At 35.7% G+C, this 23,941-nt stretch overlaps 2 protein-coding genes across 3 annotated transcripts; both read right to left on the bottom strand.

The window, feature by feature from the left end:
- Window positions 1–1,033: 1,033 nt before the first annotated feature.
- LOC126590567 (stress-response A/B barrel domain-containing protein At5g22580) lies at window positions 1,034–2,203 on the bottom strand. The gene is made up of 2 exons (XM_050256023.1): window positions 1,809–2,203; window positions 1,034–1,459 (listed from the first exon to the last, which is right to left on the bottom strand). Exons 1-2 carry the CDS (start codon window positions 1,958–1,960, stop codon window positions 1,216–1,218), a joined length of 396 nt encoding a protein of 131 aa, XP_050111980.1. The 5' UTR covers window positions 1,961–2,203; the 3' UTR covers window positions 1,034–1,215.
- Window positions 2,204–21,810: 19,607 nt separating this feature from the next.
- Window positions 21,811–23,605, bottom strand: LOC126588548 (uncharacterized). 2 transcript variants are annotated; one of them, XM_050253650.1, is made up of 4 exons: window positions 23,226–23,591; window positions 22,696–22,806; window positions 22,266–22,346; window positions 21,811–22,184 (listed from the first exon to the last, which is right to left on the bottom strand). In XM_050253650.1, the coding sequence occupies exons 1-4, from the start codon at window positions 23,475–23,477 to the stop codon at window positions 22,110–22,112; spliced, it is 519 nt and encodes a 172-aa protein (XP_050109607.1). In that variant the 5' UTR covers window positions 23,478–23,591; the 3' UTR covers window positions 21,811–22,109. The 2 variants fall into 2 exon arrangements, with proteins under 2 accessions (XP_050109607.1, XP_050109606.1); XM_050253649.1 differs by having other exon boundaries at window positions 21,811–22,346; window positions 23,226–23,605.
- Window positions 23,606–23,941: the final 336 nt, after the last annotated feature.

Here is a 23,941-nt window from a genome sequence, read left to right on the forward strand (position 1 = left end):
GAATCGACAAACTTGTTGACCAGCCCATCTGACGTCAGTGTGGCGTCAGAGGCCATTTGATCTAGACCGTCCAATCACAGATCAACGGTCCACGTTTTTCCTCCAATTTTTTTTTTTAAAAAGGGCACAACGGTCAGAATTATGACTGTTGGCCACGTGTCAACTTATAGGCTATTGGATTTGAATATTTTTCAAATCCAACGCTCCAGATTAATTACCTAAATTAAGATTTATAAAAAATTAATTAAAAATTGTTAAAAAATACAGAAAATTTTTAATTTTTTTTCCCTATAAATACCAAACCCTCATTTCCCACCTTACACCATATTTCAATATTTTCAACACTTTCTACCATATACTTTTTGTATGAAAAAAAATACCAAGAACCTCATCCTTTCTTTTTTTGTCCATATAAACCTACATCCCTACATCCATCTTCATCGTTTTCAAATCTTGAGTTCTTACAATGTCTTCATTGCAAGAGCCATACTGGCACTGTACCCATCAAAGTGACTTGATTGAGCACCAATGGGGATATTAAAAGGATCTTGTGATGGAATAATAAAGTTCTTAGTTTATTTAGTGTGCTTTTTTTTTTAAGTTTATTTGATGAGTTTATGTAATTTTATTTAGTGTGTGTGTTTTAAGCTTATTTGATGAGTTTATGTAATTTTATTATGATAATGACATGTGGTGTGATGAGATTAGTTAAAAATCATATCCGAAATTAAAACAATTTTTTTATCTATTATTTTATAAAAAATTAAATAATATTTTAAATGGGTTGGGTGCCATGGCAGTTTGTAGGGGTGGAGATGCATTTGGCCTATTACTATTTATTGTGGTATATCACTTTTTACTGAATGAATTAAATAGGCTGGATGCTAGCACATTTTTTTACGAGTGGAGTTGCTCTCACACCCAAAACATGGCTTTTTGTGTAATGTTAAATCTGAAGACCGCAAAATTTTACAATCACAGTAGCCAAATCCCACAAGCTAAGCTACATGTCCAATCATGAATCCTCAAGAAAGGCAAAATGTGCATAATATATTTTCACACAAGTTGAAATTACACTAAAAATCATTGATTTATCGCCACAATTAAACAGTACCCATAGTTTTTGAAGAAAATACTAAAAACTCCACACACAAGCAGAAGCAGCGTACTTCATCATAATCCATATTCTTGGGTACATAGTTTTGCAATTTTAAGCTACTTCTGATCATTCTGGGCAGCTGATGGTTCCTCTGCTGGTGCCTTGGGTGGTGGCTTGACAAGGGTAGCCGGGAAATCAAGCAGCACAATCTTTTCTATAGCTGTTGAAAATGTAGCCGAAAATTCTTGATGTTTAGGGTGGCCGAGAAACACACTGTAACCTTCTTTATTTTTAAATGTCATCAAGAAGGCATGGGTAAACCCTTGCCTAAGCATCTCTAGGCTTTCCAAGTCCTGTCCCCTGGAAATTAAAGAGTCAAGCACGCAGGCGATGATCAAATATACATGTTCGTGATAAGTAATTAACATTGTACAATTTTCTAGTGACTTTTAATGATCTCATACTATAGTATGACGAATCACATAATTATTGTTTTAATTTCAAATGGGGTGCCTGCGAAGGTAAAAACCGTTTTCTAATTCACTGTATTATGTGTAGAAATGTTCACTCTAGTGATAGTCTGATAATATAACATATCAAATCTCAAATAATTGACAAGTAAAAGTTAGAACATTGCTCTAGCTCATGTTACATATTTATCATATGAACATTTACAGCTAGCTATTATGCTTTAATTATAAGAGCTTACCATTCAAAGGACTTAATAGCATCAATCTCAGCAACCATTTTCTCCATATCTTTCAGAATCTCCTCCATCAACACATTTTCCTTGAACTTAACAATCACCAAGTGCTTGAACTCCCCCATAATATTATTTTCCAGTTCTACTGTACTACCCATGAAGCAAAAAAAAAGAGTCCTCAAATCCCCCAATTTATAATACCCTACATAACCATTGTTTGTGTGTCAACTTCCAGAGTCCTACTCCTACCTGTCCCCTGTCACACCCAATGACCCTGTTTGGAGGCAATCAATCAGTCCTCTCCTTTCTTAGGACAACAATATCTCTTGCTCAATATTTCCATGGGGTTGTTGTCCCACTAGTCAGCAATCCAGTAGCTCCACCGCACAGTATAATTTTGTCCAGTTCTGCTGTCATAACTTTGCTTTTGCCCATGAATTTGATGATTGTGGTCCTTATGCCCATTTTATTGAAGTTACAGTACTCTTGTGGGACTGGATATGTTAAGGGGCTATTATCACTTTGCAGAACTACTATAGGACTGATTTTTAAAATATATATTCAATTGTAATTTTTTCCTCCTTGTAATGATTAATATATATATATATATATATATATTATAATTGAATTGTTCTTATTGCTAGACTTTTCTCCATGTCCTAGCCATGTGCTGCAGGGAATATTATTGTATATTATGGGACCCTAATGTATAGATGATATGTCACATACTCTTTAAGAGCAACTCCACCCATGTGGGTTGCTCGGGGGACAGTGGAGAAGAAGGGGCCGGAGGCCCGGTGGAGAGAGGTCCAGCCATGTGGAGGCCGAGCGACGGTGGGAGCCCGAGCGAAGGGGGGGTGGGGAGTCGACGGGCCTGTGGCCCTAGGGCTTTGCAATTTTTTATTTTTTTTGTGTCACAGAGAGAGAGAGAGAGAGAGAGAGAGAGAGAGAGAGAGAGAGAGAGAGAGAGAGAGAGAGAGAGGGGACCGGAGTTTTGCAATTTTTTATTATTTAAACAAACAAAAAAAACTATTATTTTAATTGCTTATTGCCAGGGGGAGGGTTCCAAGGGTGGAGATGTAAATGACAATTATTGTTCATTAATGGTAGTTACTATTCATTTAAGGCAGTTACTGTTCAATAGGGTGGATTGAATAGTGGATTGTCAGGGGGGAGGGCTCCATGGGTGGAATTGCTCTAAGGAGTCTTATAAAGGTGATGGAAAATGTATTTGCCAGTCCAACGTATATATGATTAATTCTTATATCTACAATTTTCGGGAAAATGAAAAAGACTGTATTGTAAGAGACGCATCTCTATAGCTATACAATGATGTAGTATTTTTCTCCACACTCTTGATAAAGAGAGTTCTGTTGTCGTCCTCTAACATCCGAGGCTTGGAGAAAAACACCAGCTCAACATTTACAACTGGTGTACCGGAAATCTAGAAAAAATTATCTCATAATAGCGAACTAATTAAGATTAGGAAAGTGTTTTGTGATAGTTTAGTGCTAATGATGCCTTTTCAATATATATCATTTGATTAAGAGTATTTACGAAGCTTAGATTCTATAGTGTTACTTTGACATTATTAGAACATTTGTTTCAAAACTTGTCTTTAGGACAGAATATTGAACATTTACCTTTATCAATTTCAGATTTTTCTAACCCATTACGATTGGCATTTGGCATTGTCTATTGAGGGTTTATATGCATTATATTTGTGTAGTTAATTGCATAATTATTTATGAACTACTGTGTGGTGATATAGCAATTAATTAGACGTTATTTTTTTTAGATAATACTTAGGTACTTACTAGTCATGAGTATCCTATACTTTTTGATTTTGTCTAATCAAAAGATATTACGTGTTTCTTATTTTTTAAAGTACAAAAAAAAAATTGATTAACATGTCTATTACTTTTTAAAATATAAAACATGTGTTAAAATATCATTAGGCCAAAAAAAAGAAGAAAAAAGTATATAAAGTACTCACTAATGAGAGTACCTAAATATTATGTTTTTTTAAAGAGACGCTTCATTTACGTCCTGGAAAATTATGTTTTTTAAAGAGACGCTTCATTTACGTCCTGGAAAATAATGTTGTCTTTTTTAATGGATGGATGCCTTGACGAAGCCCACCGTGCATAGGGTCACTTGACCGGACGGATAGTAGGATACACTCATTTTATTTGGCTCGAGTCTACATGTAAATTACATGCTTATCAATTAATAGATAAAGGACTACGTGACAATGCCACAAGCAAATTAAAGAAAGAACTCCTAGTTTGCATCTTCACCCCTACACTGAATAGCCCTGGTAATAGACAATAAAATATTAGTATTTTTTTAATTTATAAAATAATAAAAAATAATATAATTTGTAATTTTGGATAAAATTTTTAATCGTTCTCGTTGCGCCATGTGTCACTATCCGAAAAGATAATTATTGGTGATGGATTTCGATAAGATTTTTATCCAATGCCGTCGTGCCACGTGTCGTTACCTTTTCAGAATCATTAAGGATAGATTTCCAATAAGATTTTTAACTAATCACGTCGTGCCACGTGTCACTATCTGTTTACAACCTTTGAGGATAGATTTAGATCAGTTGTTTAACGATGATGGCATGTCAAGTGGCATTATCTACAACCTAATCCTTTATGAATCCTCCATATAATCCACCATCTATCCTTAGAAATCTCACACTAATTTTCTGAAGATCTCTATCATTATTCATAGTTTCTGCTTCATTCTTCACTAAAATCAAAATCTGTATCATTATTCATAGTTTCTGCTTCTTTCTTATACTGTCTTCTTCTTCAATGATGATGTGGGAAATTGATCAGTAAGAGGAAGAATTGTTTAACCAATCAGAAGGAATGTTTAATCTCCAGATGGCCTAAAATGATAGGGAAAAGGATGAGGAGCGTAGAAGAAGAGATGACGAAGCAAAAATGGGCAGAGCCTCACATTCCCGCCGAGTCATCCAAGTTGTGGGTCATATCTGCGATCCCAACCATTCCGGAAACCTTGATAGAAGCAGGCAACAACGAGGTATGGAACTCTTGGAAGATTATTTTGTCCATAATAGTGCATTCCCTGATACGTACTTTAGATGTCGTTTTAAAATGGAACGACATTTGTTCAACAAAATCATGATTGCTATTTGCAACCATGATTCTTACTTTGTGCAAAAAATGATGTTTTTGGTGATAATGGTCTCCTTCCTGAGCAAAAAATTACTACTACTTTGCGGATGCTTGCATATGAAGTATCTGCAGACCAAGTGGATAAGATAGTAAGGATGGGGAAATCAACCATTCTTGAGTCCTGATGAGGTTTTGCGGAGCAATCGAATCTATGTACACCGCAGAGTACCTCTGGAAACCTACTGACATGGACTTGCAAGGGCTTCTGAAGAAAGGTGAGATGTGAGGTTTTCCTGGGATGATTGGAAGCATCGACTAAATGCACTGGACCTGGGAAAACTGTCTAAGTGCATGGCAAGGCGCTTATGGGAACATAAAATGAGCAAAAAGTATCATTTTGGAGGCGGTGGCATCTTTTGATACATGGATTTGGCACACACTTTTCGGGGTTCTGAGAGTTCAAAATAACCTCAATGTCCTTACCCAGTCCTTAATGTTCAACGATGTCTTGCAAGGAAAGACACCAAAAGTCACGTATTGGGTCAACGGACATAAACACAACGGGCCATACTACCTAGCAGACGACATTTACCCAAAGTGGTCAACGTCTGTCAAAATAGTGCCACGTTCGCGAAGTGCAAAGGAAAAACACTTTGCAAGTTGCCAAGAAGAGTGCAGGAAGGATGTGGAGTGTTGTTTTGGTATCCTCCAAGCTCAATAGGCGATTGTCAGGGGTTCTACCAGAATGTTTGATGTAGAGTCGCTTCGATCCATCATGATAACGTGCATCATTCTTCACAACATGATTGTGGAAGATGAGTACGATTATGATGCCGTTGATGAATATGAGCCAGATACGATGAACAATTCCAGAACATAAATATATTGTGCTCATGATGCCACCTAAGAACCTGTGCAACACGAGCCATTAGAAAAGGATAGACGTTACAATGAAAGACTCATTTAACGATATACTGCACTTCAAAGGCCATATATGAACAATGCCCGGCAAATTGACTTGATAGAGCACCAGTGGGAATTGAAACAAGCTTAAGATACTTAAGTTCATTTAGTGTGTTTGTTTTTATTTGGTGTGTTTATTTAATTTTATTTGGTGTGTTTTTTTAGTTCATTTAGTGAGTTTATTATTATTTGGTATGTTTATGTAATTTTATTTGGTGTGTTTATGTCATTTGAATAAAGATTCTATTAGTATAAATAAATTACCAAATTAAATAAATTTACTCTCACTTTAAATAAAGTACTAAATTTAATAAATTGGAAACAACATAAAGTACTCTATTCAATAAATAATAAATTACAACCTAAAGTAATTGGAAAATTATGGGCTCCGATTACAAAAAGTACTTTATTCATCATCACTTAACCAATTTGTGGTGCTAGGATGATCTTCTCTTGTCGTGTTAGGACCATATCCTCTTGCTCTTACTTCTCTTGCATGCCTCCTTCACACCATGTCTGCTTTCTCCGACTTCCAAAAATATTTAGAATTTGGAGACTTTCTTTTTAAAGGCGTGTTCATAATGTCACAATCTCGTTGAGCCATTCTTTCTTCTCTAACTTGTTCCCTTTCTTGCCCAAGTGGCTCTCTTTCTCTCTCATTAGCTTGAAATGGTCTCTCAACAGCTACAGCTTTTGCCTCCTCTCTAGCCTTATTAGCCTCAAATTTCGGCATTTCCCGCGCCAAAGTCAATTCACCATGGTGAGCAAGTTCTTTCATATACTTTGCATAATCATTCTTGGAAGCACTCCCTTTTCTCTTTGAAGTCTTCTTACCTTGAGGCCTCATTGGATAACGGGTCAACCCTGAAGCTTGTTTAGGGGGGGCATTTCGGGCACTTCTTCTGCGTCATCTTCATGAACATGCAAGGCATGATCGGGTGTAGAGGGGTGCTGTTCGTGAAAATTTCTGGACCAACATGCATAACCCTGAATTTAGGATAATCTTTGATAATATTCCAACATTCCCACCGGTTGAATGATTTGTTTTTGCTTTTGGTTTTGGCATTATACCAAGTTTGTGCTTGAAATTCCTACACAATGCAGGAGAAGAAATAATTATAATGAAAGTAGGTAACAAATAAATAATACAAACAAATAATTATAATGAAAGTAGGTAACAAAATAAATAATATAAACAAATAATTATAATCAAAGTAGCTAACAAATAAAAAATACAAACAAATAATTATAATGTAAATTTGGGTATAGTACAAACAAATAAATAATATATTATTACCTGATCCGGTAAATTTTCCCCACTTCGAATATTACTACTAGCTTGTGCCAAGGCGTGTCTCCACATACTAAATGATTGACTAAGTATTTTCCAACGATTGGACATCGTTGGTATGAATAAGACTCCATATTTCTCGCAACTGCATCTCATTACCCGTAAGAGAATCATGAGTAACTTCAACCTAGCTAGTACACAACGCAACATCTTCAATAAGCGTCCAATTCGTACCTGCATCAGTAGTCATTTTGTTGGAAAAAAATTGGATTGAAACTTTGAGAGAAATATCGGAATGTGGTATTGTGGTGTAAGGTAGAAGATAATGAAAATGTATTTATAGAAAAGTAAAATCATTTTTTTAAATTTTTCTAAATTTTTTTCTTCTGATTTTTATTAATTTTTTACATTTTTAAATTTTTTTATTCACATAATTAATCTCTGCCGTTGGATTAAAAAAAATTGAATTCCAATACTCCAGATTATGCCACGTTGCACAACAGTAATATTTCATAAATTTAAACTATTTTTTTTCATTTTTTTAATTTATAAATACTTTAGGTGGACCGTTGGATTTCCAACAGTAAAAAAAAAATTCAAACTGTCATTAACTTCAGCCGTTGGATCTGAGATCAACGATCTACGTTATTCGGATTTATAAATTTAAAAAAAAACTAAAAATAGTTTAAATTTCTGAAATATTACCATTGTGCCATGTGGCACAATCTGGAGTGTTGGAATTCAAATTTTTTTAATCCAACGGTAGAGATTAATTTTGTGAATAAAAAGTTTAAAAAAATATAAAAAATTAATAAAAATCAGAAAAAAAATTTTGAAAAATTAAAAAAAAATTTAATTTTACTTTCTATAAATACCTTCTCATTATCTTTTACTTTACACCACAATTTCATATTTTCGCAATTACTTTCAACCACATTCCTATCTTTCTCTCAAAGTTTCAATCCAATTTTGTTCCAACAAAATGACTACTGATGCATGTACGAATTGGACGCTTATTGAAGATGTTGCGTTGTGTACCAGCTGGGTTGAAGTTACTCATAATTTTCTTACGGGTAATGAAATGCAATTGTGAGAAATGTGGAGTCTTATTCATACCAATTTTCTTGAGAAAGAAAATTGGTGGGAAAAGAACCAAACAATCGATGTCCAGTCGTTGGAAAATACTTAACCAATCATTTAGTATGTGAAGAGACGTCTTGGCACAAGCTAGTAGTAATCTTCGAAATGGGGAAAATTTAGCGGATTAGGTAATAATATATTATTTATTTGTTTGTACTATACCCATATTGACATTATAATTATTTGTTTGTATTATTTATTTGTTAGCTATTTTCATTATAATTATTTGTTTGTATTATTTATTTATTACCTACTTTCATTATAATTATTTCTTCTCCCGCATTGTGTAGGAATTTCAAACACAAGCTTGGTATAATGCCAAAACCAAAAGTAAAGACAAATCATTCAACCAGTGGAACTGTTGGAATATTATCAAAGATTGTCCTAAATTCAGAGTTGTGTCTGTCGTTCCAGAAGTTTTCATGAACAGCACCCCTTTACAATCTACACTCTACACCCGATCATGCCTCGCATGTTCATGAAGATGACGCAGAAGAAGTGCCCGAAACTCCCCCTGAACAAGGGTCGGGGCAATTAGGCCTCAAGGTAAGAAGACTTCAAAGAGAAAAGAGAGTGCTTCAAAGAATGATTATGCAAAGTATATGGAAGAACTTGCTCGCCAAGGTGAATTGACTTTGGTGCAGGAAATGGTGAAATTTGAGGTTGATAAGGCTAGAGATGAGGCAAAAGCTGTAGCTGTTGAGAGAGCATTTCAAGCTAATGAGAGAGAAAGAGAGCTACTTAGGCAAGAAAGGGAACATGTTAGAGAAGAAATAATGGCTCAACGAGATCGTGACATTATGAACACGCCTTTAGAAGGGAAGTCTCCAAATTCTAAATATTTTTGGAAATCGGAGAAAGCGGACATGGTGCGAAGGAGGCGTGTAAGAAGAGCGAGAGCAAGATGAGATGGTCCTAGCACGACAAGAGAATATCATTCTAGCACCACAAATTGGTTAAGTGATGATGAATAAAGTACTTTTTGTAATCGGAACCCATAATTATCCAATCACTTTGGGTTGTAATTTATTATTTATTGAATAGAGTACTTTATGTTGTTTCCGTTTTATTAAATTTAGTACTTTATTTAAAGTGAGTAAATTTATTTAATTTGGTAATTTATTTATACCAAGAGAATCTTTATTCAAATGACATAAACACACCAAATAAAATTACATAAACATACCAAATAATAAAAAACTCGCTAAATGAACTAAAAAAAACACACCAAATAAAATTAAATAAACACACCAAATAAAAACAAACACACTAAATGAACTTAAGTATCTTAAGCTTGTTTCAATTCCCACTGGTGCTCTATCAAGTCAATTTGTCGGGCATTGTGTATATATGACATTTGAAGTGCAGTATATCGTTGAATGAGTCTTTCATTGTAACGTCCATCCCTTTCTAATAGCTCGTGTTGCAAGGGTTATTCGGTGGCGTCATGAACACAATATATTTGTGTTATGGAATTGTTCATCGTGTCTGACTCATATTCATCAACGACATCATAATCGTACCCATCTTCCACAATCATGTTGTGAGGAATAATGCATGTCATCATGATGGATCAAAGCGACTCTACATCAAACATTCTGGCAGCACCCCTAACAATCGCCCATCAAGCTTGGAGGATACCAAAACAACGCTCCACATCTTTCCTGCACCCCTCTTGACAGCTTGCAAAGTGTTTTCCTTTGCACTTCGCAGACGTGGCACTGTTTTGACGAATGTTGACCACCTTGGGTAAATGCCGTCTGTTAGATAGTATGGCCTATCGTACTTATGTCCATTGACCCAGTACGTGAATTTGGGTGCTTTTCCTTGTAGGACATCATTGAACACTTGGGATTGGGCAAGGACATTAAGGTCATTTTGAGCTCCTGAAACCCCAAAAAATGTGTGTCAAATCCATTTATCAAAAGATGCCACCGCCTCCAAAATGATACTTTTTGCTTATTTTCTGTCCCCATAAGCGCTTTGCCATGCACGTGGACATTTTTTCTAGGTCTAGTGCATACAGTCGATGCTTCTAATCATCCTAGGAAAACCTCACATCTCGCCCTTCTTTAGAAGTCTTTGCAAGTTCATGTCAGTAGGTTTCCGGAGGTATTCTGCGGTGTACATAGATTCGATTGCTCTGCAAAACCTCATCAAGGACTCAAGAATGGTTGATTTTCCCATCCTTACTATCTCATCCAGTTGGTCTGCAGATGCTCCATATGCAAGCATTCGTAAGGCAGTAGTAATGTTTTGCTCAGGAAGGAGACCCATAGCACCAAAATCATCATTCTTTTGCATAAAGTAAAAATCATGGTTGCAAACAACAATCATGATTTTGTTAAACAAATGTCGTTTCATTCTAAAACGACGTCTAAAGTATGTATCAGGGAATGCATTATTACGGTCAAAATAATCGTCCAAGAGTTCCATACCTCGTCGTTACCTGCTTTTATCAAGGTTTCCGGAACGGCTGGGCCTGCAGATCTGACCCACAACTTGGATGATTTGACGGAAATATGAAGGTCTGCCCATTCTTGCTTCGTCATCTCTCCTTATACGCTCCTCATCCTCTTTCCTTTCATTTTACGCCACATGGAGATTGAACATTCCTTCTGATTGGTTAAACAATGATTGCTCTTGCTGATCGATTTCCCACGTCATCCTTGAAGAAAAAGACATTGTAAGAAGGAAGCAGAAACTATGAATAATGATAGACTTCAGAAAATTGGTGTGAGATTTCTGAGGATGGATAATGGATTATATGGAGGATTCATAAATGATTAGGTTGTAGATAATGCCACGTGGCATGCCGTCATTCATTAAAAATCTGATCGAAATCTATCATTAAAGATTATAAACAGATTGTGACACATGACGCGACGTGATTGGTTAAAAATCTAATCAGAAATCTATCCTCAATGATTATGAAAAGGTAACGACACGTGACACGATTACATTGGATAAAAATCTTATCGAAATCCATCATCAATAATTGTCTTTTCGGATAATGACACGTGTCGCAACGAGAACGATTAAAAATCTTATCCGAAATTACAAATTAAATTATTTTGTATTATTTTATAAATTAAAAAATACTAATATTTTATTGTCTATTGTCAGGGCTATTTAATGTAGGGGTGGATATGTCAAAAACTGTTACCATTCATTAAGGACATTTAGGGGGCGTTTGTTTGCCCTCACTAAGTGGGACTGGACTGGACTAGATTAGAAATTAGGGCAGTCCGATGTTTGTTACACAACTGGACTAGCTTTAATGGGATTACCCTTCACTCGCCTCGACTAAGGGGCTCGCTAGATCGTCTTAGCGAGACCCCTCGAGAACAACGGGATTGCTAGTCCCGTATCCTTCGTCTGCAAGTCGCGTCCCGCAAACCAACATGAGCACCATCATCACTTCTTCTCCAGTGACCAAACCAGAAACGGCTGTCGCCGATCTCCATCGTCCTGCAAACCTAGCACCCTTTTTGGCATTTCAGTCGGTGATTTGGGGTCTTTCGCCATCTGGGTCGACCCGAACGACATCAAAGATGGATCTTTTGCTACCACCGCTCCGCTTTTCCCACTCCATCTCCTCCTTCCTGGCTTCCCACAACCTGAAAACCTAGAAAATCGAACCCAGAAAACCCATAAAACCTAGAAGACCGAACCCAGAAGACCCAAAAAAAAATCTGTGAGATGAGCTTGAATCAACGATGGGAGTGATGTAGATCAAACCCAGAAAACATAAAAATTGTTGATCACAAACTTTACCTATCTTTCACCTTCGAGCCAATTGCACATGCACCCTACCCCAACTCCTTAATTTACACTCTATTTTTTGCTTTGTGGTTTGATTTTGAAGATATGCACAGTTGATTATAAATTGTGAGAGGGAGGGAAGAGGGTGAAAAGGTGGGGGAGAAGGAGCTGGACGGGAAACGGAAAGGGAAGAGATGGAGAAAAGGAGGAGAGATAGTTTGACTAAAGAAAAAGGGAGAGACAGAGAGACTTACTGGAATCCTTTTTTTTTTTGTGTAACAAACATCATTCTAGTGTTCTTTGATTCCTTTAATTATTTTTTTATTTGCAGTTGTGGTTAACAATGGTGAGATTGATGACAATTCCAATACGGCAAGAAGAGAAAAAAAAAAAAAATTTTTAATTTTTTTATTATTCTGGTATTTAGTCCGACATTGCACCAAACACTTTACTAAACTAGTCCAGCTTAATCTAGTCTAAGCCAGTCCAGCTTAGTCCCTGAAGCTAATCTAGTCCGAGACAGTCCGGTACAACAAACGCCCCCTTATTGTTCACTGGGTGGATTAAATAGTGAATAGTCTGGGAGAGCTTTCCCACGGTGGAACTGCTTGTATCTCTAACGTGCTGGTCGGACATTGTTGAACCTCTCGTGCTGCATATGGTAGGATCATTATTATTTCAGCAATGTCACTATCATCTGACCGAAAATGGCAAGAAAAAAAAGTATTTTTCATAGATCAAAATAGTCTCATTCACAGGTGAAATTTACTGGGGAAAAACGTTGTTCATCCATTCCTATTTTCACCTATCCTGTTACCATGCCTTAAAGATGGGTAAATCCACGGCCCCAAAAATTTCTAGTCACACACTATATATATTTCTATTTACTTTTGTGTTCTTCTTCCGTAGAAAGTTTTCTCATACAAATTTTACATCGTCGTACATTCGTAGGTCATAATTTCCAAATTTTCATACCACCAGACCAAAAAGATAGCGTCCACTGTGTTAAAAGATCAAACGTAGAAATTGAGGCACACCCTCGTGCATGGAATAAAGCCATAGCAGATGGTGTATTAGAGGAAATCAGCTGCCATGCTTGCATAGTTGCACCACCGCTCCTTTTGAACGGAAAAGAAGGACATGCAGTCAAATTCCAGACAGTCTGCACATACTGCTATGACCATTACCTACTACAACTACAAAAAGTTATAGGATTATTAGCTTCAATTATTTTCGGCCCTGATATGACCATTAAAGAGGTCAAATGATTTATCTTTTCGTGTTTTGTAATGTTGTAATAATTTTTTTTGGTGGTTGATTAGGGTTGTTCGTTCATGGGTTTGAGGGACTATTAATGTATATTCTTGGGGATTTTTGGATTTCAAATTTCAAATTATTACTTATTAGAGATACATACTTATTTCAATGCAAAAGTTAGGTGAATAACACTACAATGCACACTGTACCAAAATTTCGAGTTCAAAAGTATAACTAATTTGAAGGCCTTTTTCTGTCTGATAGTGTGAATTGAAATATAGTTCAGTAAATTGATATTTTGGAAGAAAAAAAAGAATCGAAGAAAGATGAATTCACAAGGGAGAGGAAATCATTGCTTCTTTCTCTCTGCATATCACAGAGGAAATATTCTTCCCATTGATTGCTTCTTTGACTCCCATCCAAGTCGTGTAAAAGAGAATAAAACCATTAGAAGCTCTTGGCTGGATCACTCTCTTTATAAACTGATCACAATCACTCATTTAGCTAATAACTAGGATCATTACACATGACACTCATGGCCTTACATACTTAGCAATCTTAAGCACAAGTGAATACACAATTAAACACATGACTTATTCACTAATACGAATCAGTTCACTGCTTATAATTCAACACTCCCCTTTAAGCTTTGAGTTGATTTTACTCCAAGAAAATCTCTATGGTAGTTGAATTGATCCTTGGTGAAAATATCTACCAATTGTTCATTTGTGGGACAGTACACCAGATCAATTATACCATCCTGCAATGCATTCTTGATGAAGTGGTATCTTTTATCAATATGCTTTGTCTTTTGGTGAAACATTGGGTTCTTAGTGATGGTAATTGTAGATGTGTTGTCACACTGCAATGGAGTTGCTTCATTTTGAAGCTCTCCAAAATCCTCTAGTACAAATCTTAACCAGATTGCCTGTGTTGTTTAAGGGGGTGTAGTCAAATGAGGATTTTAAATGATTTTAAAAAACTTTAGAATCATGGTGTAGTAAACTAGGATTTTAAAATATTTTAAAAGAATCCATTCAAATACAGGGATAGTCAATTAAAGGATTTTAAAAGACTTTAGAATTTTGATGTAGGATTTAAAAAGATTTTTATAGAGTCCATGCAAATCTATAGCTATTAAAAAATTTATAGATTTTGAAGGATGTATTTCAATAAGAGATTTTGTAGGATTTGAGAAGGGATTATAAGCATAACAAAATCCTACCCCTACCCCAAGGATTTTTTTTCAACCCTCTTGCTCTTTCTCTCTCTCTCTCTCCATTCTGCAACTCGATCTTTCTTTCTCACTCTCCATTTTCTTCCAAACATAGAACCTGCCAACCTGATTTCCTTTCACATTCATCCGTCATTGTCCCAGTTGCAAACTTGAAATTTTTGAATTGTACAATATTTTTTGAATTTTGAATTTCTTTATTTTGGACTGTGTAATAGTATTTCTTGTAATGCTTTGATGGGAAGTGTTAATGGCTACTAGCAGTTCTTGTAATGATTATGCGTTATGTGACAGCCCGTCCCGAAGTAAGAAATATTGTATTTGCGATGACGTGAAATGTCTATTTTACCCTTGAGCGTTGTGTGGTGTTTTGTGGTTTAAGTTTTGGATGTGGACCAATTATGTTAAGTCCTAATTGTTTGGACCCAATTAGAACTAAGTTTTTTCCTTGTTTTTGGTTGGCTGCAACTTGGACCACACACTCACACACACACATCAACCCGTTGACCATCTCTCTCTCCTTCCCTCTCGAGTTTTCTTCCATTTCCGTACAATTGTACGGACAATCTCTCAAATCTACTTTTTCATGCACGGATCGAGTTTTTAAACACCATCATCACCTTCCTTGTAACCATACGAACTCAACTATACCCTTGGTTGGACATGAGGGCTTCAGGAACCTCTGGAACTAAAAGCTCCGATGAGGTGCACTGTTCACTCGTTGTGATCACATTGGTTTCAGGTAGTTTTAAGACTTAGAAAGGTTTTATTCTTGCTTTTCTAGTACTTTGGGTTAATTTTGAAGTAGTTTTGACGTAGAAACACTCGTGTCTAGTGAGTTGCAGGGTGGTCGGATTATCGTGACTTTTTCTGGTGAATTTCCGATGGATTTAGGAGCTAAAAGGGGTAAGGATTTGTTCCTTTCATCCTAAGCTTCATTTTGGTTCAAATTTCATGGATTTTGGTGGAGAAATGAGTGAGAAATTAAGCTTAGAAAATTTTCTAGAATTCGGCAATCACAGCGGTACCGGCGCTGAACTCCGACGAACCAAGGAAGAAGGAGGCGAATATTCCGTCAAAGTTGACGGAATATTCTAATGGCGTCAGGTATCTTTAACGGTATATGCTGATTTTTAACGAAATATTCCCTAACGCCGTTAGGGTTTCCGTTTGGTGTGCCAGGCACATGCCTGTGCATGGCCGCGCATGTGGACAATGCCTTGGCATGAGCGTGAGGGCGAGTGGGATGTAGGAATTTTTTTTTAAAAATATGAGGATGTTTGTGGGGTTGAGTAGGCCACGTTAGTATATTCAAATAGCCCATTTGAGCAATGTATGAAAAGTTATTACCTAGTTTTGATTATGTGCTTAAAATAACGTTTAAATAGTTGTTTCACATATAGGTGAGACCTATCCAGAGGAAGAGCGCAGTCAAACGAGACTCGGGGGTTACGATCCTTCCACATATCAGTGAGTGGGCTTTTGATTTTCAGTATATATACATACTTGGTATTTTTCCCAGAAAACTTAATTAAATGATTTGATATTTTGAAATGCCATGTCAAATGCTCTATGTTTGATTATGCAATAGTATGGTTATATATATACATATATATATATATACATATATATATATATATATATATATATATATATATATATATTGTTGCTTGACGCGGCGGATGCTCATGTAAGTTTCAGGTGAGTATATTAATGGTAGTGAGTATGATAGTATTGAGATGTATTTATAGCTTATTGTCTTGCACCCCGGTGTTAGTGCTCCGCCCGAGGCAAGGCCTAGCCTTCACATGATCATTCACCTCCCGCACCACACGCTCACATTGGATCTAAGGCAGGTGCTAGCCTGTCGTACATACCATATTAGGTGGTTCCGACTCATAGGTGACTTGCGATACTTCGCACAGCCTTCACGTGATCGTAGCACTTGAACTTATTTATTTACACACAGTCTGTCGTACAGACCACATTAGGTGGTTCTGACTCGTGTGCAAAGAACTAGTTGAGGAGCTATAGACTCAGTCGTACAGGTCACGTTATGTGACCTCGGCTTGCATACTATTACATATTGATTATTTCACCTGGCTTACTTATTTTTTTTCTGAGATTTGACATGGTCTGTGGATTTGCTATTTTGAATATGATTTTGAGATATAATCATGCATGCTATTTTCTGGGAATTATACAGGTTTTACGACGAGGGGTTATTTACTTTTGATAATGAACCGTTTTGAAAAACTTTGTTTTTGCCCACTCACACTTTCTGTTGCGCCCCTCCGGGTTCTAGTTAGGAGTGCTTGTTGATGGCATACAAGGAATCGTTGGCTGTTCTGACAGATTATCACCAATGTAGGATCATCTTTGGTATTGTATAATTAGTATTTGTCCTGCTGGACTGCACTTAGGAAATATACGCTCTGGTTATGTGTAGTCACACTTATTCTCTTCTTTCACCTATCTAATGTTTTAGTCAGTTTGGTTTTTATTTATTCGCATTTCTTGATATCGTTATTCTTCTGCACTGCGCACATGGCTACGTCACCCTCATGTGACAGCCAACATGCCTCGATTTAGGTCGGGGTGTGTCACATTCTATTTGAAGGTGTTAATTTTTTACCATGTTAATTGAACTTTTAGAAATTACTTCTAAGAATCTTATTGCCAATTCAAGTTTTCTGTTCTTTTTCGTGTAATCATGTTAGTATAAGGGTGCAAGCATCTTCCAAAGCCTCTTCATATTGGTAGTTGTCCACTGAGCAACACATTATGAACTAATCATTTGTTGAGGAAAAATGGTTAATTGTGAGACATTTGGTTTAAAAAGCACTACTTGTTTTGGTTAGTTAAAATTATTTTTCGTAAAGAAATCACAATTCAAATGAGAAAGGGAAAAAAAGACATATTTGATTGGTTTATATTTCCATATCAATATATATATATATATATATATATGTTTATGTCTTTTTCAGATTGTGCATTGAGAAAAGAATTTATGTTGTAGGAGTCAAATAAGAAATCCTAAGAAATCCTTACAAATCCATAGAAATTTATAATAGAAATTTATAATAATCTATCAAAATTCATATGAAATTGTGAACCTATTAAAATCCTTTGAAATCTATCACTTAAAAAAGTCCATTAAAATTTTCTGAAATCCAACCCCCTTAAGTTTTGTTTCTCATCGGCCAAACCTATAATAGTTCTAGTGCTCCATGTCCATCTTCCGCGGTAGTCACTACAATAAGAGGAATCCAAGTATTTTAATCACTAAAACTATCCCATATTTATTCATACAAAACAAAAAATCTTCTTGAAAATAATATGACAAAGTTAAAAAAAGTATCATATCTCAAAATATGCTCTGCTACTTCGAAAGTATTTATTCCCGCACCCGAGATTTCAAGTTAGAATAAATTAATCCCCCTAACGTACTAAATTTTTACCAATTTGTCACCTCTTGGTCAACCATTAACATAGACTAATTAATTTAGTAAGACATTCTTTTGTGAATATGTAAATGTTATGGTGCTAGGGTATCGAAGGGCAGATGATAGTAGCATACCTTTACATGTAGACTTGGTGAGTAACTTCTCAATGATTTTGCGGTCCACAAAACTATCATCAACAGCCATAACATGTGGTACGTTTTCATCACTATCCAACCCCATTGATGCTTCAGAAGACGAGCAAGAAGAAGTGGTAGCAGACATTCTCAAATCTCTCAAACTAACCACAACAAGAACACCCGCCGAGCACTCGGAAAACTAACAATGCACTAGTACTATAGCAGAAGAACAAAGTGTGGTGAATATATGGCAAAGGGAGGTATACAAAATCAGGGAAAGATCAAATTGTCACAGATATTTTGTCATGTTTTAGGTGTTTGTAATATTATATGATATCAACAGCTACGGAAGGAGGAGTTTAGTTATAATCCTTTCAGATTCACTGCTTGTTAGAGTTTATGCTGATAATCACTCCTGCTCATCAAGATTTTGCAGTTCGTCTTAAAATGTAGAGTTTGGGATGTTATTTCCAAAATATATTGAGCAGAGAATACGAGGATTCAGTACACCATGATTAATCCTGCTACGCAGAGAAAAAATCCACAAGGATACTAAAAGGTCTAGCATCTGAAATTAATTAATCTTCGTATTTTCTTGGTGGAGTTAGGAAACCAAAATTAGGGGTCAAGCAAGAGAAGAACCAAAAAAACCAAAAAAAAAAAAAAAAAAAAGAAGCAATTTTTAAATAAGAAAAGACAATAATTTTCAAAAAATATAAATCAAGATGTGCATAAAAGCCTAAAAGATGAAAAAGAATCAACCGAAAAATATATGGCTATCCTGCTGATTTTCCCTTTGAACTTGTACTATTGCCGATTTACCTCCTGAAGTTTTAAATTTTAACCAACTTCACCTTTGAACTATAATAAATGACCAACTTTTCCCTAAACTAGAATAAATGGCCAATGTCCCCTTATCGTCATATTTAGACACAGTCCATTCAACTTTCTGTTAAAAGTTAGGAGGACTCTAGTGGGATGGAAAGCAGGATGAAATGTTGGCAAACATGTGATAGTAGCGGAAATTGACCATTTATAATAGTTGAGTGGAAAATTGGCAAAAATAAAAGTTTCAAGGGCAAATTGACATTCGGATACAAGTTTAGGAGCAATGCGGCAAAATACTAAAAATGAGTTATTAATTTCTTTTCTAGACAATTATAAAAAAAGGAAAATTAATGAAAAAAGGCTTTAAAACCTTCAACTGTAACCAAAAGTCATATAATTACTTTATTTAATGATAAGAACAAAAGAAAAAATAAATAAATTATCAAACGCGCGTGCAGACTCCTTTACCGCTGCATCTTCATGCTGCTTCTTTTTCCAGTACCCATCAATTGGGGTTCAAAAATTACCTTGCCCGAAGCAACTCCAATCATGGCTACTCCAATATCTATTTTACAGCACACACCTCCTTATATTTGTACTATATATATACATACACACTCTACAATTTTGATTTACCAGGCCACTACATTTTATACCTACAATTTTGATTTACATGATGCTCCATTGAGACAAATGTGATGTTTTTAGCAATTTCCATCCACGAAACCACCGGCGCTGTGAGATGCTTCGGAAATTGTATGGTAACCAAAATTCCGGGTTTTTAAGTCCACACAGATATTGAAATGATTGAAGACTTGAGATGTTTATGAAATTGAAGGACATGAAGCAGGGGTACGATTTGGGCTCATATATGTGGGTGTATTCGATTTTATTGATTTCATTTGCATTATTTTTTTTATTTTGTAGAGGGAGAAGGTGAGATTGTAGGTGGAGCAGAAGAGGAAGCTGTAGATGGGCAGACAATAAAAGAAAATTAAGTAATTGGTGTAGAAAGTTAAGAAATTGAAGAGATACAGAGAAAATTTGACAAGTATTGAAGAAAATTAGAAGAAGAAAATGTGTTTGGAAGGTGAGAATGTGCCAAGAAAAATCAAGAAGATGAGAGAGAAGAATGTAGTACCGTTAAGTTTCATAAATAATGTAGTAAGTTTCATAAACAGTTTGTGTGAGGACACGCGGGTGTGCGCGTCGGTTTTTTATTTAATATTAAAATTATGTCTTTTTATTAAAATTTAATTTTTTTTGTCATTTTATTAAAATTTAAGAGTTTTTCATTAAAATTAAAATTTTTTTATTAAATAAAGTTATAGCATGATTTTTTATTAAAATAAATTTAGCTCAAACCCTTTTCATGAAAGTCTTAATTGTTCAATTTCCTTTGGGGATTTGGTCCAGACATAACGAAACCAATATGTTCTTGTAAAAGGTCACCAGACCGTGCCAGTTCCTAAAAATTACAGTGAAAGATTTTGCAAGAAATTCACAATCCGATGTACATAAAATCTTATGTTAATGAGTCTCAAGCGTTTCCCTTAAATGGAATTAATTTTTTTTAATCACCCATATTTTTAAGGAAGTTTTAACGAAACACTTCCGGTACCATTTACTTTTAACGAAAATGACATTTTTACTCTAAAAAGTCACTCTTGGTACTATTCATTTACAATACATTTTTGTCATTTTGATTAACACTCAAAGTTTTCAAGCAATTTTTATTAGTTTTCCTTATTTTTAATTGTTACCAAAAATAAAATTTAAGACTAACTATATTTCGCACCCTTCATATTTGAATTAACTTTTAAAAAGGGTCGCGTTGTTTCAATTGTTTTATATAGCACCATAAAGTTTGGAACTTGTATCAATTTATACTTTAAATGTGATTGATTGTTTGATTTTCATTAAATTGATGATATGGTGATGTGTGAGACCCTTATATGGGACAAAAGTGTAAGCCACATTTTGCATCACATCGTGAAAAGAAACTTATCAATTTGATGGACGATTGGATATTCGAATATAAAGGTATAGATTGATTTCAAAACTGCTGGTTGGTGCAATGCAATGTGAGAAAATTAGAACATTATGACCCATTTTCAAAACCAAAATGTGGTTACTGGTTAGCCCTAAAATTATGCTCCTTGAGCATGGCTGTCATGAGGGCAAACAAGTTCGACAAAATGCCGGAAAGAGGGTGAGGTTGGGTAGGGAGTAAAGGAGAATTCTGCCAACAGGCGTGTGTGAAATTGTCCAGGGAACGCCACTGCTTGGTTTCATCTATTGCTTCGTTTGTGTAGGTTTTGCTGTGATATTCTTTTACTCGTCTTTGATGAATCACGATCATATTGCAAGCATCAAGCATGAGAAACAATTATTATCTTATGTTCTCTACTGGCAAGGTACGCACTACACTGAGTCAGAAAAAACATCACAGGACATAAGAGCAGGTGTGCAATCCGAAACATGATTCTGAATTTCCTCAGGCAACATCAACACGGGAACAAATTAGGTGTGTATTTATCCTTCTTTATTGTTGTTAGTGAGTGCAATGGGTTTGTACTTTGTATCAACTTCTTGAGAGCATTCCCCCGACACTTGAGATTCTGTGTTCGATTCCCCTGTCCCTCAATATCACTCATATACCGAAAAAAAAGGAGACAGTAGAGGGAGAGAAATGAATCGATCATATTAGTCATGCTGGATAAATGGAATAAAACTAAAGCTATTTTTTCCAACAATATTCAGTAAGAGACCAAGATTATTGATGACAAATCAGATTAGGATCAATGGCTGACCAATTAGCATAATCAGAAGAGGAAAACCTCCCTTTTCAATCCACAATTTGATTAGCAGACAGACATATAAATCACAATCCTATACACAATTTAGGCTACATATTCATTGGCAAGCAACATTTTTGGGGGTGTATCTGTCCATAACAGAGAAAACCATTCTTGAACATAGCCGGTGAAACGAAGAGACAGAAATCACAATTTGTACCAGAATGTAAGCACAAAGATCCTAATTACAGCACACATGCTTAGTCCATCTTAATACACTTAATGATCAGCACATCTTAACGCAGAGTTTCGAAATGTTTGTTCAGCTCCTCCAGCTTCTTCATCCTCATTCTCTCACTTTCACCCACAAGCTGATATAAAGCACGCAGAGAAGCGCAGTTAACTAATGTATGATAACAGTCATTATAAATTAATTTATGAAAATTGCTCACCTCCATCAATTTGGAAACTAGTTGAGATTTCTCTCTGCTTTTCTCGTTTAAAGCCTCAAGAGCTTCCTTGTATTCTTTCTCCTGTGTCCATTGATCAATATATAAAAACATGAAATGACATAGTCTTGAATAAGTAATCTCTTAGGTCGCGTTCAACGTAATACTTAAGCATAATAATTGCTAATGAATGACGATAATCAATAAGAATATCCATGGAGCTTTGAAAGTACTTGGCATAACTAAATAACTATAGATCAAAATGATTGAATGTTTTTATGGACTGCCATACCAAAACGAAGTTGTGTCATACAACGAGCAAAACTGTAAAACCTAACCACGTTATCTCCATGTTCTTCTTTTAACATTAGTATTTTCCATACAACAGCATAAGCAGCTAGAAGAAAGGAGAATATGGTCACAAAGGTTTTACCTTCCTTTGGCAGCTCAGGCCTAGCGGCTTTAACTCTTTGTGAATAACGTCTATCCTCTTGCGAATAATTGCAAGTTCCTTTCTCATTGGATCTGTTAGCGCTTCAAGCTCCTATAAGATATCATAGTTTTGAAGCATCCTCTAAATGTCATAATCAACTAGTTCTAGATGAACAAATTTATAAATTGAGACAATTTTTCCCAATCATAAATCATCATTGTGGGATAAGAGAAAGATCATAACATTATTCTCGAATCCTATGTTCGTTGTTTGAAAGTGGAAAATAGAACTTGTAATTCACAGGGTAAACCATTTGAATTGAGCTTATTGTACAATTTTTAAGTTTTCAATAGAGTCATTAAATGGATCATTCTGAGGAAAAAAAAACTTTTAAATTTAGTTTATTCTTGTCTTGTGCTACTTCTCAATATATTCTGAGTTTATATATTGTTCTCTTTTCATGCTGCATTAGAACATTCTGAGGAAAAACATAGCATATGACTCAGTGGCAATTGTAAATCATCACTTACATCCTGAATCTCAGACAAGCGTTTAGTTGCTTCTTCAACGCGTCCCAACTGAGCCTGAACCTTGTCTTTCACCTCCGACTTCTTCTTCTCAATCTCTTCCTCCTTTGCCCGGAACAAAGCCAATGCAGACCTTGACATTTCTTCTTCCTTATCATCAGCTACTGGACTCCCATTGTAACTGATGATACCGGAGTTCTTCACTCGCTGCACCTGCAATTGCTGTTGTTCCCACATCTGTTTCGGCGTCGCCATTGGTTCCTCTGCAACTGCAACACCTTTACTTCTCTCCCTCTTTTTTTTTCTCTTTTTCCTTCAAATGATGGCTATCTTTCTCTCCTGTTGTAGTTGGTTAAAGCAAAGCTGGCTTTAAAGGTATGGAAACCCCCCAACTTACTTTACAACATAATTTTATTACAATGACCTCAAGTGACCATAATGCCTGCTTACTTTATAATCATAAAAGATAAGAGTGGATTTTACCTTTGTTGAATGAAGACTTCCCACACAATAACCTCTAATCATTTTTCCACCCTTACTCAAAATCCTACTTGATCACACCATCTAAATATTTGCAGTGAATAAATTGTCGGAATAACTACAATACCACGCTGCAGTTACTGATAATGTGAAATGAACGGGTGAGATTTAAAAAACATATCAACTTTCATCACCTTCATCTATCCCATTAATATCTCGATGCACTTTAAGCCATGGGT

This window comes from Malus sylvestris, chromosome 11 (assembly GCF_916048215.2).
Source record: "Malus sylvestris chromosome 11, drMalSylv7.2, whole genome shotgun sequence".
NCBI lineage: Eukaryota > Viridiplantae > Streptophyta > Magnoliopsida > Rosales > Rosaceae > Malus > Malus sylvestris.

Coding starts and splice junctions, on each gene's coding strand:
- LOC126590567 (XM_050256023.1), bottom strand. CDS start 1,960: ATGGGTAGTACAGTAGAACTGGAAAATAATATTATGGGGGAGTTCAAG. Junction 1,460..1,808: donor GCTATTAAGTCCTTTGAATG/GTAAGCTCTTAT, acceptor TTTAATTTCCAG/GGGACAGGACTTGGAAAGCC.
- LOC126588548 (XM_050253649.1), bottom strand. CDS start 23,477: ATGGCGACGCCGAAACAGATGTGGGAACAACAGCAATTGCAGGTGCAG. Junction 22,807..23,225: donor GCTTGTCTGAGATTCAGGAT/GTAAGTGATGAT, acceptor GATATCTTATAG/GAGCTTGAAGCGCTAACAGA. Junction 22,347..22,695: donor GCCTGAGCTGCCAAAGGAAG/GTAAAACCTTTG, acceptor CAATGGACACAG/GAGAAAGAATACAAGGAAGC.